The 17,550-nt window shown below is 37.9% G+C and overlaps 9 protein-coding genes across 9 annotated transcripts; 4 read left to right on the forward strand and 5 right to left on the reverse strand.

Moving 5' to 3' along the window:
• Positions 1-403: 403 nt before the first annotated feature.
• On the forward strand, positions 404-1,033 carry RHIMIDRAFT_237818 (uncharacterized protein; the record flags this gene model as incomplete). Its single annotated transcript, XM_023608826.1, has 1 exon — positions 404-1,033. One exon carries the CDS (start codon positions 404-406, stop codon positions 1,031-1,033), a length of 630 nt encoding a protein of 209 aa, XP_023465710.1.
• A 310-nt stretch (positions 1,034-1,343) lies between these two features.
• On the forward strand, positions 1,344-2,391 carry RHIMIDRAFT_203317 (uncharacterized protein; the record flags this gene model as incomplete). Its single annotated transcript, XM_023606680.1, has 2 exons — positions 1,344-1,884; positions 1,925-2,391. The coding sequence occupies 2 exons, from the start codon at positions 1,344-1,346 to the stop codon at positions 2,389-2,391; spliced, it is 1,008 nt and encodes a 335-aa protein (XP_023465711.1).
• A 114-nt stretch (positions 2,392-2,505) lies between these two features.
• Positions 2,506-2,940, reverse strand: RHIMIDRAFT_287754 (B16.6 subunit of GRIM-19, NADH:ubiquinone oxidoreductase; the record flags this gene model as incomplete). The annotated part of the gene is made up of 2 exons (XM_023613505.1): positions 2,506-2,722; positions 2,774-2,940. The coding sequence occupies 2 exons, from the start codon at positions 2,938-2,940 to the stop codon at positions 2,506-2,508; spliced, it is 384 nt and encodes a 127-aa protein (XP_023465712.1).
• Positions 2,941-3,145: 205 nt separating this feature from the next.
• RHIMIDRAFT_237821 (uncharacterized protein) lies at positions 3,146-3,418 on the forward strand (the record flags this gene model as incomplete). The annotated part of the gene is made up of 2 exons (XM_023608827.1): positions 3,146-3,193; positions 3,251-3,418. 2 exons carry the CDS (start codon positions 3,146-3,148, stop codon positions 3,416-3,418), a joined length of 216 nt encoding a protein of 71 aa, XP_023465713.1.
• Positions 3,419-3,552: 134 nt separating this feature from the next.
• Positions 3,553-4,594, reverse strand: RHIMIDRAFT_138874 (barwin-like endoglucanase). The gene is made up of 3 exons (XM_023605662.1): positions 4,251-4,594; positions 4,101-4,194; positions 3,553-4,041 (listed from the first exon to the last, which is right to left on the reverse strand). The coding sequence occupies exons 1-3, from the start codon at positions 4,403-4,405 to the stop codon at positions 3,799-3,801; spliced, it is 492 nt and encodes a 163-aa protein (XP_023465714.1). The 5' UTR covers positions 4,406-4,594; the 3' UTR covers positions 3,553-3,798.
• Positions 4,595-7,280: 2,686 nt separating this feature from the next.
• RHIMIDRAFT_292177 (uncharacterized protein) lies at positions 7,281-7,955 on the forward strand (the record flags this gene model as incomplete). The annotated part of the gene is made up of 3 exons (XM_023613875.1): positions 7,281-7,309; positions 7,385-7,575; positions 7,622-7,955. The coding sequence occupies 3 exons, from the start codon at positions 7,281-7,283 to the stop codon at positions 7,948-7,950; spliced, it is 549 nt and encodes a 182-aa protein (XP_023465715.1). The 3' UTR covers positions 7,951-7,955.
• A 526-nt stretch (positions 7,956-8,481) lies between these two features.
• Positions 8,482-10,590, reverse strand: RHIMIDRAFT_306817 (MFS general substrate transporter; the record flags this gene model as incomplete). The annotated part of the gene is made up of 11 exons (XM_023614509.1): positions 8,482-8,719; positions 8,771-8,854; positions 8,916-9,247; positions 9,300-9,554; positions 9,613-9,719; positions 9,774-9,898; positions 9,952-9,985; positions 10,040-10,071; positions 10,132-10,195; positions 10,246-10,270; positions 10,322-10,590. The coding sequence occupies 11 exons, from the start codon at positions 10,588-10,590 to the stop codon at positions 8,529-8,531; spliced, it is 1,518 nt and encodes a 505-aa protein (XP_023465716.1). The 3' UTR covers positions 8,482-8,528.
• A 374-nt stretch (positions 10,591-10,964) lies between these two features.
• RHIMIDRAFT_251811 (RhoGEF-domain-containing protein) lies at positions 10,965-13,632 on the reverse strand (the record flags this gene model as incomplete). The annotated part of the gene is made up of 3 exons (XM_023610886.1): positions 10,965-12,854; positions 12,909-13,082; positions 13,159-13,632. 3 exons carry the CDS (start codon positions 13,630-13,632, stop codon positions 10,965-10,967), a joined length of 2,538 nt encoding a protein of 845 aa, XP_023465717.1.
• A 223-nt stretch (positions 13,633-13,855) lies between these two features.
• Positions 13,856-14,618, reverse strand: RHIMIDRAFT_237826 (Co-chaperone Hsc20; the record flags this gene model as incomplete). Its single annotated transcript, XM_023608828.1, has 4 exons — positions 13,856-13,983; positions 14,046-14,277; positions 14,320-14,419; positions 14,470-14,618. 4 exons carry the CDS (start codon positions 14,616-14,618, stop codon positions 13,856-13,858), a joined length of 609 nt encoding a protein of 202 aa, XP_023465718.1.
• Positions 14,619-17,550: the final 2,932 nt, after the last annotated feature.

A 17,550-nucleotide genomic window follows, 5' to 3' on the forward strand; every position in this document is an offset into this window, starting at 1 on the left:
AAAAAAAAAAAAGAGCCGGCCAAAATCCAGGCACAAAGAAATAATTTAAGACAAGGTGATCTTAACCAAGACCAGTCTATATTTGCCGCTGTTACTGCGTTGTATAAACTGATTATGCAACAAAGTATTGGTCAAAAGTCAGTCCTGAATCATGGCATTTTATATTTAATAATCATTCAACGTCATGAACAAAAAAGGGTTGTATTATTGTATGGTAGCATTGGTAATTGACCTATAGGATATTAAGGATATATAGTTGCGTCTCAAACAAATATTGTGTATGTTGTGTGGCAATTTTTTTAATATTTCTAAAAATGACAAATGCACCTCTTTTAAATATAAAACAAAAGGTCCATATTCTCTTTTTCTCTCTCTTTTTTTTTCTCTATCTTATCTATAACTCATGTCATTATCCATTACACCGAGACAATGCGATAAGCCAATGTCTATTTCTTCCATTACCTTACCTCCATCATATTCTGATTTTTCTGTCACACCACCTATCTCTCCTTCTAAAAAAATACAACTTCATCAGCCACTCTCACCGCACTTTTCTTGTTCTGTGCCTAGTTCACCCGAGAGTGTGACTGATCAGTCAATTCTTTCGTCAACCTTTTTGATCAAACTAGAACACCAGTCCAATCAATCCACTAATAATGGCAGTAACAATGCATCACTCTCTCTACATGAACGTCGTCAGCGTAATAAGGCTGCCTCGGCCAAATATCGTGCAAAGAAAAACCAACAGCATGGAGAGATGAGAAGTAGAATAATGTCGCTTTCCCAGGAAAATGATATATTACAACGTCAATTAGAATCTGCTCGACAGGAAAATCATAAACTGAGAGAGGCTTGTGATAAACTTCGAGGCAAAATGCTAGCAGAAAATGTACTACATAAATTGCTCTATAACAACAATAATAATGGTATTCATGGCGACGATTTATGTGATGTAATTAATGACGCGGAAGAAGAGGAAGACGAATATTTAACAGTTCAGCAAAGCCAATCATTAAACCGCTGCAGCTCATAGCTATGGTTTTTTTTCTTATGTATTTATGTAGGTTTTTTTTTTTCTTTCTATTATTATGTTCTTTATGTCATTTTTTGCTTGCCAACAATAAGCCCCCGTTTTACCTTCTTTACTTATGTGATACTAGAATCTGCAAACAATAACTACCAATAAAACAACTCGCGTGTTGACACCTACTTGAATCTCCTATTTTTAGAATCCAAAAAAAGAGTCCCACAAGTATTTCTTAGCCTTTGTCGTTCTGCATCCTTGGGTTCCTTTTTTCCTTTCTCTCCTCTCTCTCTCTCTCTTTTTTTTTAATTAATTTTAAATGAAGCTGCGTTATTTCGCTTTACTTTCTATTGCATCGATTGTTGTCAACGCAGACGTGTCGGCAAGAGCAGCCTCGTTCAATTTAACTCAAACCTGGACTCCATCTTTCCCTACTTCTTCTATCACAACCGATGCTTTTAGTTACATTAGATCCAACTGGTATACCTCAGGCGCTTATGCGCCAGATGACATTAACTTCGTCAAAGATCCTATAGATACCAATTCTACATCCATGGTCCTCAAAGTGAATTATCCTGCAGGCTCTTATGCCCCTGTGGCCACCAAAAATGGAAGTGGAGGTATTAAAGGTGGAGCTGAGTTCTTTTCGACACCCAACGGTAATAATCAATACAACACAGCATTATTAAGCTATGATGTTGCATTCGATTCCACTTTCAACTGGGTCAAGGGTGGAAAGCTGCCTGGGCTCTTTGGTGGCCTGCCTGCCGGAAAGGGCTGCTCTGGAGGCGAGAAGGCAAATGGTGATAATTGTTTTTCCATCCGCTTGATGTGGAGAGAAGGAGGCAAGCTATGCATAAGTAAATTAAAATCAACTTACTTACTGATTGCTTTTCATAGGCGCTGGAGAAGCATACGCTTATATACCCACATCGGATTCACTTTGCCAATCGAAACAAGTCGTATGTAATAGCGATTATGGCACCTCCTTCTCTCGAGGCATTATCCGTTTTTCCAACATGAAATGGACTCATATTGATATCTATGTTAAACTCAATTCAGGATCAAATACAAATGGTATTCTCGAAGTCTGGCAGGATGGCTCGCTTATGATCAATCAACAGCATATCCAGTTCCGCTCAAATGAAAATCTTGGTATATCCAGTTTTATGTTTAGTACCTTCTTTGGCGGTTCAACACGCAACTATGCTACACCTGTCGATACCTCGACATATTTCAGAAACATTGAATTTAGTACTGGTAATACTCCAGATCCTGTTGGAGGTAATACTGCTGCTTCATTACATGTCTCTTCATTATCATACGCTGTCATTGTATTGGTGGCTCTTTATCAGATTTTCATATAGAATAGTAAATAAACTCTCTCTATAAAATATAAAACAAAAAACAAGCAAATGTCAAAGTAACAATAAGTGAGATATAGTTGCATATTATGTATTTGAACAAGTTGAATAAGGTGTCTAGTTTTCTTCAGGGACAATAACAAAGTTTGGTGGAGTGTAGTATTTTGTGTTGTTGTAAACAGACTCTCCAACTTTCCAGCCTTCAACATTCTTCATGATCTCTGCTTCACGAGCCTTGGCAGCTTCAGAACGACGATAAGCATCACGATCGGCTTCAGCAGTTAAAAGAGGGACGAGATGAATGCGAGACCAAAGGTTTTCACGCTTTAATTCTCTATAAATGCTATAAGTACAAGAGCAACATTATCTAAACAATTCAGTTTACCTCTTTTCAACGTTGCCTTCACCCACCTTGTAAAAACCGTATGCTGAAAGGGCAACCAGTCCTGAAAGTAGCACGGCACCAGAAGGACCGCGTTTGGGCAAGTAGCGACGATATTTAATTTCTGGAAATCCTCCTTGGGGTGGCAAATCTTGAGTACGGTTGGACATGTGAACTAATATAACAAAGCGATGCTGCAAAAAAGTACACTACACCAACAGGCTGTTCCATGGGTTGCCTTGCGGAGTTCTGTAATACGTGCGTCACTGCTCAATTAAACTTCCGGCCTAGGCTCTTGTATTTTTTTTCTTTTACCTATTTTAATTCGCCCCTGCCTGAAATCAATTGTCACTTTTTTTCTTCACCGAATTTAAAATGGGAGGTTACTACACTATTGCCGGAAAGCAAGTTCCTAACCACAAGGTAAGAAAATAGTAAAAGGTGCGTATATGCTTGTGTGGCTTATTCGTGCAAATATAGATTGCCATGGCCTTCATTGGTGCTTACGCTGCCATCGGTGGTTACTATATCATGAAGCCTAAGGCTCCTCAACCCGCCACTCCTCCAATTCAAGCCAGCTCTGCTGATGAGGAAGCTTTCATTCGCGAATTCCTTCAAAAGGCCGAAGCCGAAGAAAAGAAGAACTAAATGTATACATCATTCCAATAAAAAAGTGACGCCGACCTGTATTTGCTACACACTAAAGCAATTCTCTTTGTTGTTTTATATCATTTAAACAGACCACACATATACACACAAGCACATACACGCATGAGGGAAAGAGAGACAAGCGGATACTCATCTTTTGCTACTTTGCATCAGTGACAGCTATCTTGCTTTTTTTTTTCTTTTAGAGCCATTTTATTAGAAAAAAGAAATATACAAATAGATAGGGTGATTAGAGATACAAGTGTATAAATGTGTGTGTGTGCTTGTGTATATGTATAAGTAGAAGGGATGTATAAGCTAGGAACAATTGGAGTTATAAAGTACAAGTTTTGTAGTTTATTGCCTTTTGCCTGTATTTTTTAGGCCTTCTTGGGACCCATCTTGGGCTTAATATTTTTAGGGCAAGAAACAGTCTTCCAAGAGATGTCAATGACACCAACGTCAAGATCAGCAAGCTTCTTGAAGGCACCAGGGGTTAAGTCGATGGCCTTGCCAACCTTGCAACCAGCACACTTATCGACGATCTTTACAACGACACTCTTCTTATTTTTGTTGTTGGTGACCTTCATACACTTGTAGCATTGTTCAAACTGCTTCATGGCCTATAAAAGAGAAAAATAATGATCAGTTATCAGTTTATAAGTTACTGTCATGGCGTTACCATAGCACCGATCATGCTGTGAATGGTAGCAGAGTATTTAGGAAGGCCTTTACGGTCGTAACAGGCGGCATTTTTCAAGTCAGCTCCACTGTACCTATATACTGTAGTGATTAGCTTTATAAAATTGACAAATGATGATGTTATGTTTACCAAGTGCCACGTCCACCACGCTTTTCGAGATCAGATACAGTAGAATTGCCGAACTGCATGATGGTAGCAATACCACGACCACGGAGTTGAGTAGCCTGAACGACTTGGATGACACAGACAACAACTAATACGCAAAGAGTGACGAGAAATTTCATTGTTGGAATTTGGTTTTATTCTGTTTATGCACGGAAAAGAAAGGAAAGGATCAGACACAGAAGGTGAAGAAGAAAAAAGAAGAAGAAAAAGAAAAGAAAGAAGGAAAAGGTTGATATAGATTGTAAATGCGAGGCGCACGCACACGCACACAGAAGAACAGAGCGAAGAGAGGATAGGAACGAATATAGATTTGGCTACACAAATAAAATTAAGTGAAATGTTGTTGAGAGATTCAATAGGAGCTGTATCAAATTTGGAAACTCGTGTGTCTGTTTGTGTATGTGCACGATATTAGATGAAAGAAAATACCTATTTTAATCTTTATATTTCTTTGTTTCATGAATGAATTCACAATTCATCTCCTCCTTCTCTTTTGAAATCCATCAATCAAAGCTTACTTGCCTTCTTCTCTTCTCCTTGTTTCGATAGAATATTAGATGTCAGATATTGAAAAAGTATGACAAGTGCCTATTTCAAGTAAAAGGTGTCCTGTATTTGGGAATACATCCCAATACCCGTTCTCTATAAAAGCATCTTAATGAGTACAACATATATTTCGTTGTATCTAATGACTAAAATAAGGATTCAATCCCTTTCTTTCTTTTTCTTTTTAAAACGATAAAAAGAGGGAGTTTCTTTGACTTTTTTAGTGGATCAATAAGATTTAAGATTTGCCACATTTTTTTTTAATATTAAAAAATCATAAAAAACGTTGAAGCCTAGATAAAGTGCTATTCCAATTTCAGATGCATCAAGTAGCACAACTTGTCACCGAATGCAGTTACTATGGTGATGGATTATCACTTGGTTACCGGAATCTTTGTTTTTATTCTGAGAAATTGGTTACCACTTTCTTAGATGTGTTTCTTATATTCTTTCAGTAAGCAGCAACGTCTTGATGGTAGACGTGCTAAGGACTATATAATTTTTGAAAGATCTTTTTATTTTTGCAAGTAAACCGAGGCTTCTCTCCTCTTTTGTTCTTGATGATCATTGAAGATCATAGACTTTACACCGAGGCTAGATATGCAATTTAATAAAATGAAAAGAAAATGGCTTGCTGACAATATGGAGCAGAAGCACGAAGATTGATAAAAAAATATCGTATTCAAACCTGCGAAAAGAGAGTCTGGATGAATGCACTAGTGCTCTTTAGCTATCATCGTTACCGAAAGGGATAGCTTATCTTTTTTTTTTTTCTCTTTATTAAATTTTGTTATTTTATAAATAGAGTAATGCCGTTTAAAGCAATTATTAAGTAGCAAAATAACAAGCTTTAACTCATTCTTCCTTCAATTGTAAAAAAAAAGCCGTTCCATATGCTGGTATTCCTTTTGTGGGATTCTACTGTAATGTATACTACTTGGTTTATACGTATTTAAAACACAAAGAAAATGTTCTGGATCATATTGCGAACAGGCTCTTATTTTGGAGCTATTCGGCCGACTGTGCCATTGAAGCAATTTTTTTTTGTAAACCAATTTTTTATTAAACTTTGAGCCACACATTACCATTGAAACAGTTGAGCTGTGCTGCCTTACAAAATTTTGCGGTAATGCCAACATTGAAAGGCCCTACTATAATATCTGTGTTTTACTCAACAAGGCCTAGAAACATTACCCACAGGCTAAGTTTATTGCTTCCGCTTTCTTGCTGGATTTAATCATTCAGACATAAACAACCAACAAATCATCACTGCAAATGCGATAAATATGAGCAGCTGTATGAAGAATATTGATACGTAGCACGCATTATTTGAAAAATTAAAAGAAAAAAAAAATACAAAATCAACATATCTGTCAACCACCCCCAGAAGCATGGGAAAGAATATTACAGACCCTAAAAAGTATACTATCCTGTATGCGACATTCAGTTGCCATTTATCTATTCTAAGTTTAATAATGCATAAGCCCTATCAAAGTCCAAGTTATGGAAAAAGTCACTTAATCTCTTCTGAATTATACTGGTAATCGAATCCATGCCTTAACTTCTGGCACAGGGAATAGGGTTTTTTTAATCTAACAAGTAAAGCTGAAGAATATTAATAGAAATCTAATGTGTAAGCATGACTCTAACGTAACCAAACTACAACTCAAAGTAATACTAATTATATGTTTTTCTATCTGATTCGATATAAACAAAACATGAGCTTGCAATCGAATACTATATGATCTACCAATAGCGTATAAGCTATTTATAAAGAACGATGAAAACTTTTTGGCTTATTTCGGTACCTTCGAGCACAAAGGATGAGTTTATATTAATGCTAATGGTAATGTGAATCTTAATTGATCTATATCCCCTGAAGCACGCAATGTTCATTTTGAAACCACATTGCTATTTCATTCTCTGGGATGGTTACAGGTCTTCAAAAGTACCAAATAGACACTTATGTCCGCGACTAAATGTTCAAGGTCTACTCATCTTCGAGAGTAGTTACCATTTAAACAACTGATCGACTGAATGTGGTGCATCCAATCTTTAGCTACATATCGAGTAATTGATGCTGGTGGTAGTTTGAATTGGATAGCTGGCTGTACAAATGATAATCAAAGAATGGAGTCAGCAAAAATAATGCCGCAATTCTTTGTTACACTATACCTAAAAGGATAATTCCTTGATTCGTAACACAGTCGCCGTAATAGGCTCAAAGATTGCTCGCTTGACCGATTCGATCGTCTTTACCTTACTTTTAGGCATAAAGCATGTTTTGAAGCACCAATGGTATCCATTATGGGCGATCGACACATCTCGGAGTAGCAGTTGTCTTTAAAGCCTTGAAATAACACGACACAATTTCAAGCTAAAAACAAACCAAAAAACTCTCGATTTCTTTTCTTGCTGCTTTTCTATATATTATTATAGCATATAACAATGAAAATTGCAGTGTCCTCTGCCCTTGGGTTAGTTTTCCTTGCCACAAAAGCCTGCACTTTTACTGCTGACATATCTGTTTCGTATTCATTGAACGGTGATAGTGGTCTCACGTATAAGCTTTGGTTCTATACTGATCATGAACTACTCGATTACATGTCTGATGATATCAGTAAACCAGAAATAAGCTTTCTCAGCTTTCCTGACCTTGTTGGTCAAGCATCTCATAGACGCTACCCTCACAGCAAGGTGACTTATTCGAGATGGAGCACCTGCATCGTTAACCGTCTCAAATGTGGGTGAATTTCTTTGTAGATACTCTAGCCAAAGTTTTCCAACAGTGTTTTACGTTTGTGATGGCGCTCCTGATAGTGCTCTTACGCTAACTAACGCTGGGACCTTCACAGCAACGACGACAATCACCATCACTACTACTGTTACTGCTACTACTGCCACTGCTTCATATATCACCGGATCTAAAGGCAAGAAAAAGGGTAATGGATTCAATGGCTATTGCTGCTCCTCTTCTAATGACTGCTGTGACAGCTGTATTAAGGGAAAATATAATGGGCCCAAGGCTCCTACTACCACTACCACTACTGCCTTGCAATGCGCTCCTACCAACGCTAAAGGCAATGACTGCTGCACTGCCAAAAAATGCCAAAAATAACAAAGCATTCTCTTTAATTTAATCTTTTATTCTTTTTAGTGGTAATTAGTTTTTAAATAAAATGAGTGAAGGGATGAATAATAGACCAAGTAAATGTTAATGAATGCTTTGTTATACTTCAATCAAATGTTGAGGAACGGCTAGCAGCTATATGGAGTCATTTGTTATTTGTTTATAAAAAAACATTCGATATTGCTTGCATTCTTTGAATAAAAACGGAGCAAAACAAGGATTACAAGCAATGGAATGACAGCTGAAGGCATATCCATAATGGCATTCTACGTGCACTTGGATAAAAGATGCAGACGAATGATAATAAGAGTAACAATAAAGCATGTATACGCGATGCTTGCAAAGTATCATTGTGAATTTTATGCGTGAGTTGACTCTACTACATTTTATTAGATGCAAAAAAAAAAAAAGACAGCTACTCACAGGCGTCTTCATAAGAAAAACACGCAGAGAATTGAACTTAGAAAAAACCTGAAAAACTCAAAAACATATGCCTGTATAACCAGGTAGACAAAAGGGGTTTAAGCTAAAGCACACAGTGTTTAAGATTATTCTAAAGTTTATTATTATATCACGTCTTTCCTTAAGGAAGCCCATTTTTTAGGGTATCTTTTTATAATAAATATGTTTATAGAGAACGCCGCCATAAGAGCCCCGCCAAAAGTAAATAAAGGGCCATTTCCCATAGCATGCTGAATATCAGATGCTATAAGCGACCCAACACCTGCCATGAGATATCTTAAAAAGTTATTGCAAGCTAATAGAAAAAGTATAAGTTTCGCATGTTTTATTTGTTTTCTTATCTTACCCGTGACAGATGCACCTTGTTTACGGAAACAGTCCACCATGTACGCACTAATGGTAACATTGGGTAGCATAGCGGCAAAACCATCTGATTTAAAATAACAGCTTAGTTTCATTCTAAAAGTATCGCTCTCAGCTGTACTACTTACAAAAGACTTGACAAACAAGGCCAAAGGCAAAATGTACGTTCTTTTGAATACACCATCCATATGCTACCAAAGAGAAAAGCTGTAAAATGTTTGATCCGCCTATGATGAGCCCATTCAGACGCATCTCTGGGAATATTTCTTGTCCTTTTTCTTTTGCTTTGGCCACGCGAGCATTATATATTTGATCTGATAGTCTTCCACCAACAACGCCGCCTGCCATGGAACCCGCAGCAAGTGGTAAATAGCATAAGCCTACTATACCGGAACTAAACCCGTATTGGTCAGAGTAAACTCTTGTAAAGGTTGTATTGTTTAGATAGAGCACAAAGAATCTATGGTACATGAGTATACACATTGTAAATAAATTATGCATATCTGACTTACAGAACCCCAACAAATGTAACAGCTAAAGCAATATTTGGATACAGCAGCAGTCTTAGCGCGCTTATCGGGTTAATGATTCTTGTCGGACGTTTCAAATTTTCATCCTGTTTTTCACTTGGCAAGGCAGGGCTTTCTCTCCAAGTCTCTGGCAAGAAAAAGAAGATGGAAAACCATATGCAAAATGCAAAAATAGCCAGAAACCAAAAATTACTTCTCCAGCCTAGTCCTTGATTTAGATATCCACCAATAATCGGACTACAAATAAATTAGGTTTATATGTATATGCAAGGGACGTGTGTGGAGCAGTATTTACCCAAGTGCAGGGCCAAGAAGTGGTCCACAAGTGTAGTAGGCAAATGCTCTTCCACGTTCATGTGGTTCAAAGACATCAGCTATTGTACCCGCTCCCATAGACATCACCTAGAAAAAAAAAGTATAAGTAGACAAGTAAAGCAGACAGATGTATGGACTTACAGAAGAGGAACCGATGGCACTAATAGCACGAAATGCAATAAACATCTGCACATTAATAGAAACAGCACAGCAGACACTTCCAATTACAGATATCGCGAATGAGATCAAATAAATATTCCTTCTGCCTATGCACATAATAGATAAGCATACATCTTAAATATTCACGTGATTGTCTTACCAAAGCGATCACTAAATGTAGCCCATACCAGTGGCTAATGCTTGATATAAATATAAATTTTTTTTAAACGTTAGCGAATATCACTTACAAAAAAGGCAGTAAGAAAAGTAAATACGGATACTATAAATCTTTTTAATTTCTGAATTCTGTAAAATGAATAAATCAAGGCTAACAGCTTACAAGATGCATTCATAGTTGTATCATCGGTTTTAAAGTATGTTTGCATTGTAATGATGGCTGGATACTACAGAAGGAATTAGCATATAAACAAACCAAGAAAAACGTTTGTCTTACATAAACAGTAGATGCAACTGGTGAACTACCCAAAAACAAGGATTAGAACCGATGATACTATATACTACCATCTTACATGGAACCCGCAATGGCAATGATGAATAAAATAATGCTCTTCTTTAATCTCGAATATTGTCTAGGATCTGTGGTATCGTTTGATTTCCACCATCGTTTCTCTTTTTTCGGTGGCTCTTGATGCACAGTTACTGTATTTTCATCTGTTGTTTCTATAGTTTCTAAGGTCGGACCGATCATTGGCCCATCATTATCTAGGGAAACAATAAGCTCCCGTTCCAGATAGCTCTTTGTTGAATGATTTGACAACACTCTTTTTGCAGGCTCCATAAAGAAAAGAAGAAAGGATAAGATGTCCTTAAAAAAGAATTGATCCACACTAAAAAGACAGCATTGGGAAATCTTTTCCCCATTGTGTGTCAGCTTCCATTTTTAAATTTTACGGAAAAAACTTTTTATTGTGTGTGATATATACGTATTGAAACGAAAAAGGAACGGAATATTTACAAATTATATAAATCAAAAGGAATGTCTACAGTAGGGAGGAGGGGTTAATGAGAGGTAGCATAGCTAAAACATAATACATCTAAAGAAAGGACAGGGTAAAGGTAAGGGTATGTGTGTGTGTGTGTGTGTGTGTGTGTGTGTGTGATATATAGAACCATATTCATAGAGGTGAAATGAAGGTTTTGGGCAATAGGACTTTAGATACTAACAAAGAGATTGGCAGTGTTAGTGCTTCCACCAGCCTCAAAGGCCATCTGAACATCATCGTCTGAATTGATGGTGATAAAATCTCTTTCTTCATCTTGATACTTTAAGCGTAGCACATCTGTAGGCTTAAGATTGGCTATCAATCGGATTTTTCGATCTATCTTTTCCATTAAATCATAAAAAGTGATATTTTGATTTGTCACAATGACATAAATGTTGTTATTGAAGTTGAGCTTAATCTTCATAGCTCCAGAGGATGAAGTTGGTGTACTGGTCGTACTGGAAGGAGTCATGACGATATCAGCCAAACGGGTACTCGTAGATGGCTTCATTTCAGGTTCCGACGGCTTACCAATAGACTGACGAAGGGGTGGCAAAGACTCCATGATCTGCGATACAGTGTTTGCATTCTTCATCAGGTTTGGACTGCTCTGTGAACGAAGGCGGTTATTAGGCAAGGGTGATTGCTGATTCTTTGATTCACCAGAGGGTTGAGACTTTGAGCGACCCGTTTTAGCAAGTGTATGCTGATGCAAGTGTTGCTGCACAAATGCTTCACTAGGCAACTCGGGTATATTATCCTCTGGCCAACAAAAAGCATTGGTATTGACTGCTCGAGTGGTGCTTGATATAGGTGACGAAGGATGAGAAGGAGGGGGTGAAGCTGGGTAATAGTTATAATGATTCTGTGACACGGTTGAAAAGCTCGAATTGGATCGAGGCAAAGGTGACAGGTTCATTCCAGGAACATTCTGGTGGGGACGTCCTACACTTGTGCTTTGTGAGGCCTTGAGAATCAAGGGAGGCATCATGACATGATGATGACTACTGAATGATCCAGAACGAGACCTAGCGGTTGTTGACGTGGTAGTCGTGCTCGTAGAGTGATAATCTTCTTCATCTTCATCACCATAGAGATCTTCCTCATCATAGTCGTCATAAGTACGAGAAGCCAGTTGCATAGAGAGTAATTCAGCTTCAGACTCAAGCGCCTTCTTTTGCACCTTGGTTAAGGCTGCGGACCATAGCTTCAGTTGCTCTTCGTTACGGAACTTGATCGATAACTGTTTCAGTTCGTGTTCATTCAAACGTATTGACATAGACCAAACACCGTTTTTGTTACACTGACTCTTCATTTCCGAGATACACCCGGCATCAGCAATCACTTTGGGTACAAGACTACCACGACGTTTCTTCTTGGACAAGGTATTAGTCGGGAGGATATTATTACCCTTTGATTCCTTGCAGAGGAGTAATGTTCGCTCAAAAAGAAATGCATGAAGCTCGCGTTCATGATTATCAGCAGTCATAGCAAACAACTTGTCTTGCATCAAAAGATTGCCAAAACCATCCAGAGGTAAATTATTCAAGTCGTCCAATCGTTTTTTGAGCTCCTGAACAGCTTGAACGTTCTCGTGCTGTCGCTGAGTTTCATTTACTTTTTCGGCTACACGTTTAATAGCATCAACAGCTTCGAGAGATTCATAATAATAGGGGAAATCCTTGTTTGTACTCTTGACTAGTTCCTGTAGGAGAAGAGGGTACTTGCAGATTCGTTGGACTGGCTTGATAAGCAAAGAAGGCAGCTGATATGTAGGATCCAGAATGTCAGCTAATTTCATTAGACGAGGAGTTTCTTGTACAACCAAATCTTGAGCAGAATAATAATTTGCGCAATAAGGCTCATATACAGAGAAGGAATTCTCCATTTGAAGAAACAGGTTGCCAATCCTTTGCTCCTGAGGAGACTTTTCAGCGATTTCTTCCAGTTGGATAAGGAAGCGGCGTTGGAAATCAACCAAAGCATTCAAGTTGCCAAATAAGTAGTGTATTGTGTCAGGAGATATTACTTTCTGACTCTGTAGTTCACGCATGTAATTCTATAAAGGGATGCATATTAGTAAAAATAAAAAGAGAACAAGATGTCATAATACCTGAAGTATCTCCATATCTTGAACATACTTGCGTTCAGTCTCAAGTAGTTCCAATACAACTTTGTCTCTTGTATTTTTAGGAGCATTTGGATCTGAGTTCCTATTGGAAGACCTAACGACAATCAATCCCCGCTCCTCCAATAATTGCAATAGCTTATTGATTGTATGAACAACCTATAAATGGAACAAGAAATCATTAGATTCATTAAGGAACAAAGAAAGAAATAATGAAATATCAGCAATTTTTTACCTTTACAAAACCGTTGGTATCATCCTGATAAAGGTCAGAGATGGTAAACATGTCTTCTTCAGGAAATAGTAGCTTGTCACGACAAGCGACAATGAAGTGATATACATTGGCTTTGCAAGAATTACGGGCATTCAAATTCGGATCAGTGTCTACGCTAAGTGGTTCGGTAGGATTCAAAGCATTGTATAGTTTGCATAGTGGAAAGCCTTGACGACAAATAGCAGTAAGTTTGGATAGAGGATCTGTTGTATCTGCCTGTTTATCAAGGTATTCTGTCATTCCGTCGATTAAAGATAATTTATCTAGGACTGAGCGGCAATTATGGTATAAAGATCCAGAATGATTCACAGCACTTGTCGGACTCATCATAAATGGTTTTAGCATTGGTGTAAGCGGTGGTGTATCCATGGTGGGCACGGTTGTCGTGGTTACCGAAGAAGGTGGCATCCTTCCGTTAAGAGTCAAGGTAGCCATTCAATAATTATAATTAAAGTTTTTTTTTTTTGATAAAAGCAAAGAATAAAAAGGGAGAAAAGAAGGAAGAAAAAATAAAAATAAAAATAACCTAAAATATATGTAAAAAATCGGTGAAACAAAAAAGGAACATGTAAAATACTATCCTCAGTATGCGTTGGAACGATAATAAAATGGGTTAGTTTATAAATAAAACAAATACACACACAGCTCTCTGTTTTATTTATTTATCATGAATTGCTGTTTGAATGCTTGACCAATATTGTAACTCAATAGTTAATTCTTTTGCATGCATGTAATCTTTTTTATCAAATGCTTCCTTCAATTTTTGTACAGTTTCCTTGTATTTTTCTATACATACAGGTTTACTTATTAGTTTACACATAGCATTATATGCATATATTATCTATTACCATCGTTCTTTTGTTTAATTGCTTCTAATTCTTCTTTACTTGATGCCTCTTCCAACTCTTCACGCAACTCCATTACTTCCATCAATAACTCTGGATTCTCTAATGAATCATGTTCCTCTATCTTTTGACCCTGTTGTTGGAGTATGTATTTGGCCCTCGTCAAAGGGTTCTTTAATGTGTTGTACGCTTTATTAATCACGGATGACTGCAGCTGTGCATACTCGTGTTCACGCTAACATATGGTTAGTACCATCTATATAACATGCGACTTTACCTTGTGTGAGTTTGAATAACTATCTGGATGTGCCTTTTGTTGAAGTAATAAAAATCTTCTCCTAAGTGCCTTCAAGTCTATATCAAACGTGGGCTCCTGTCTATCCCATGTGAAAATGAACTCTCAAGCTAAACTGTATATTGTACTTACTTGGTATCTCCATTTCCAGCTTCAAACAAGTGAAAAAAGTTCAACTCGGGTGGAATGGGTTGAATGACATTACATACTTTATTTTCACAAAATAGCGCAGTTGGTTTATTGGTTGCTTGACATTGCCAGCATGTCTTGTTCTGACTCATATGTCTGCAGGTCCTGGTTACTGTAAAATATCTCTTTGTATAACCATAACTCAATACGGGTCTTGTTGTTGTTGACAATCTTTTTATTATATTCATTGTTTTACAAGGAAATAAAAAAAATAAAAAACTTTTTAGTGGGTAAAGCGATTGATCATGTCGGATACGCGATTTGGAGATTTAGATCGGAGTTCTTTAGACTGGCTTGTAACTATGGAAGCAGCTTGAAGTGCTTCGAACTTGTTGCGGATAGAAGCAATTTCAGGTGAACGAGATCGTTTCCTTTCTTCTTGCTTTGGCTGCTCAGGAGCAAGGTCAACATGATTATCTTTGGAAGACTCGTTTTGAGGGTCATCTTGTTCTTTAGTCTCTTCTGCACGAGGCTCACCTTGTGCTTTAGTCTCTTCATGGGGTTCATTGTGCTTTACAGGTTCTTCTTCATGAGTCTCATTGTGCTCTATGATTTCTTCTTCATGAGTCTCTACAATAATTATCTCATGTTTCTTTTCTTCTTGCTCTGTCTCCTTCTTTTGATGCTCCTCTTGTTCAACACCAACTTCCTGCTTATGATCATCATCGCTTTCTTTTTGCTCTTCAACGTGAGCTTTTGGTGTAGCTTCCTTTTTTGTTTCTTTAACATCTTTCTTACTGGTTTCTTCCTTCTTTCCATGAGCAGATTTGGCAACTACCTTTTTCACGGGTTTTTTCTGCATTTCCTTTCTGGTCAAGGTTCCAGACACACGGGATATCGTGTCTTTATGAGTGTCATTATTAAGTTTTGAGGAGGTGACCTAAAGTTAAGGAGGTGAGGAGAAAAAGGGGTCGATTAGCTATTTATATTATACTATTCATGCCAGTGCTACCTTTTTTATAGTTGTTGTAGAACTAGGGGGTGATGTGCGAGTAGCACGCTTTTCGGTTGCAGTGCGGAGAGTCACTTTAGGTTCATGATGATTAGCGGTAGTATTAGCAGTATTAGTATTATTAGTAGTAGTTGTAGTGGTTGCTTTCTTTATTGTCTTGACGGTTGTACTCGTAGGACTAGTTGATTTTTTTTTAGGTTCAACAGAATCAGTTGACTTTTTCTCATGCACAGCAGCGGAAGTTGTCTTTCTACGTGCACTGGCTTCCGTTGGTGCTGTCAATCGGGAGACCAATGATTTAGTGGTCGATTTGACCTTTTTTGGCTTTTCTTCTGCTGACTTTTTCTCTTCTGTTGTCGTCTTTTTAGTCAAAGTAGCAACACGGGGTACACGAGCTTGCTTGGTTACTGTTGCGTGCGTCTTTTTTTCTTCATTAACAACAGGTTTCTTAACATTTGAAAGCCTAGAAACAGTAGATTCTGCTTTTTTTGACAACGGTTTCTTTGTTACCGTCTTGCTTTCCTTCTTAACCACGGTCTTCTTGGTTTTGGTTACACCAGATTTGTCTTTTGCCTCCTTGTGATTATCTGTATTGCTGCTGTTTGCAGTAGAGCTAGAATCTCTAGAAATCTTTTAAAGGTATGAGTAAAATTCAAGTCATATGCGTTTAACTTACTGTCTGGTGCTCTTCAGTATGCGACGAGCTGCTCTCCTCGACATGATCGCTAGCTGTCAACCTGTCTTGATTTTCAGGAGTGACAGAAGAAGCCGACTCTTCCGTATCATCCTTCCCTTCATTTTCCTTTTCATCATTTTCTTTAGTAGTGACATCATTATTTACTTCAGCTTCTTCCATCATGTCTTTCAATTCGTCTGTGTGGACAACAGTTTCGATCAAGTGCTCTTCATCGTCCAAAAGTGAGTGTTCTTCTTGTTCAGCCTCATCGGGCTTATAGGGTTCATCATTCGCTGTCACCTCTGTCTCACTTTCGATGCCATCTGCAATAGCCGTTCCCTGACTGTTAATTTGTACTGTGTCTGCATCACCTGTCTCAACCTTGTTTACATCGGCACTTTCTGTACTTGTCGATGCCGATATCTCTACGGCAGGTGATACATTGTTTTCAGGGGTTAAGGTTTCAGTGACGTCCTTGATACTTGTTTGCTCTGTACGTGCGTTTGTTTGATGTTGATCTTCATGGGTGTTCACAGGTTCTTTGTTTACTGAAGCCTCCCGCTTAACATTTTCTTCAACTTTATTTTCCCGTGCCTCTACAGGTTCTTCCTTTACTATTGTATCTACTTGTTCTTGCTTAGTCTCTTCGGTTTTAACATCACCCTGCTCCACTAATTCTTTGTGTTCTACTTCAGCGGATGAAGCTCCGTCTTCGTTCTTGTCCGCAACTTTATTTTCGTCATCAGCCTTTGTAGCAACAGAAGCTTTAAAACTGTCATCATTCTTTGCAATCTCTGGCACTTTACTTTCGTCATTGCTCTTTTCTGTAACTTTATCTTCATGCTTCACTGTGTCATCAACTTTATTTTCGTTGTGACCATTTATGGTTTCGGCGACTTTGCTTTCAGCGCTATCCTTTATATTCTCAGCTGTTGTGGCTTCGTCATCAACATGCTCTGTCATTTTGATATCGTTGATAGTTTCTTGTTTAATGTCCTTTGTGATAACTTCAGTGTGCACCACTTGTTCCACTACTGCGGACACTTCATGTTTTTGTGCTACTTCTAACAAAGATACAGTCTCGATTGTTGTTTCTTGCTCTTTTTCTTCTTTTTGTTCTTCTTGAGCATGATCTTTTTCTACAGTTATCTCAGAGACTTGGTTGGGCTTGTTTATTTGCTCCTTTGACAAAATAGTAGAACTTTCTTGCTCTTCAATGACAGATACCTCAGTCACGGTTTGCTCATGAACTTCATGTTCTTGGATATCATTCGTTATTTCCACAGTCTCGAATTGGTCGTGTTCGGTCGCCTGCTGCTCCTCTGACTGTGTCAACGTAGGTGTAACAAGGTCAGCCTTTTCGTTGGCAGCGGTTCCAGTAGTCACGTTAACTCGT

The sequence above is a fragment of the Rhizopus microsporus genome, assembly GCF_002708625.1.
Source record: "Rhizopus microsporus ATCC 52813 unplaced genomic scaffold scaffold_9, whole genome shotgun sequence".
Classification (NCBI taxonomy): domain Eukaryota; kingdom Fungi; phylum Mucoromycota; class Mucoromycetes; order Mucorales; family Rhizopodaceae; genus Rhizopus; species Rhizopus microsporus.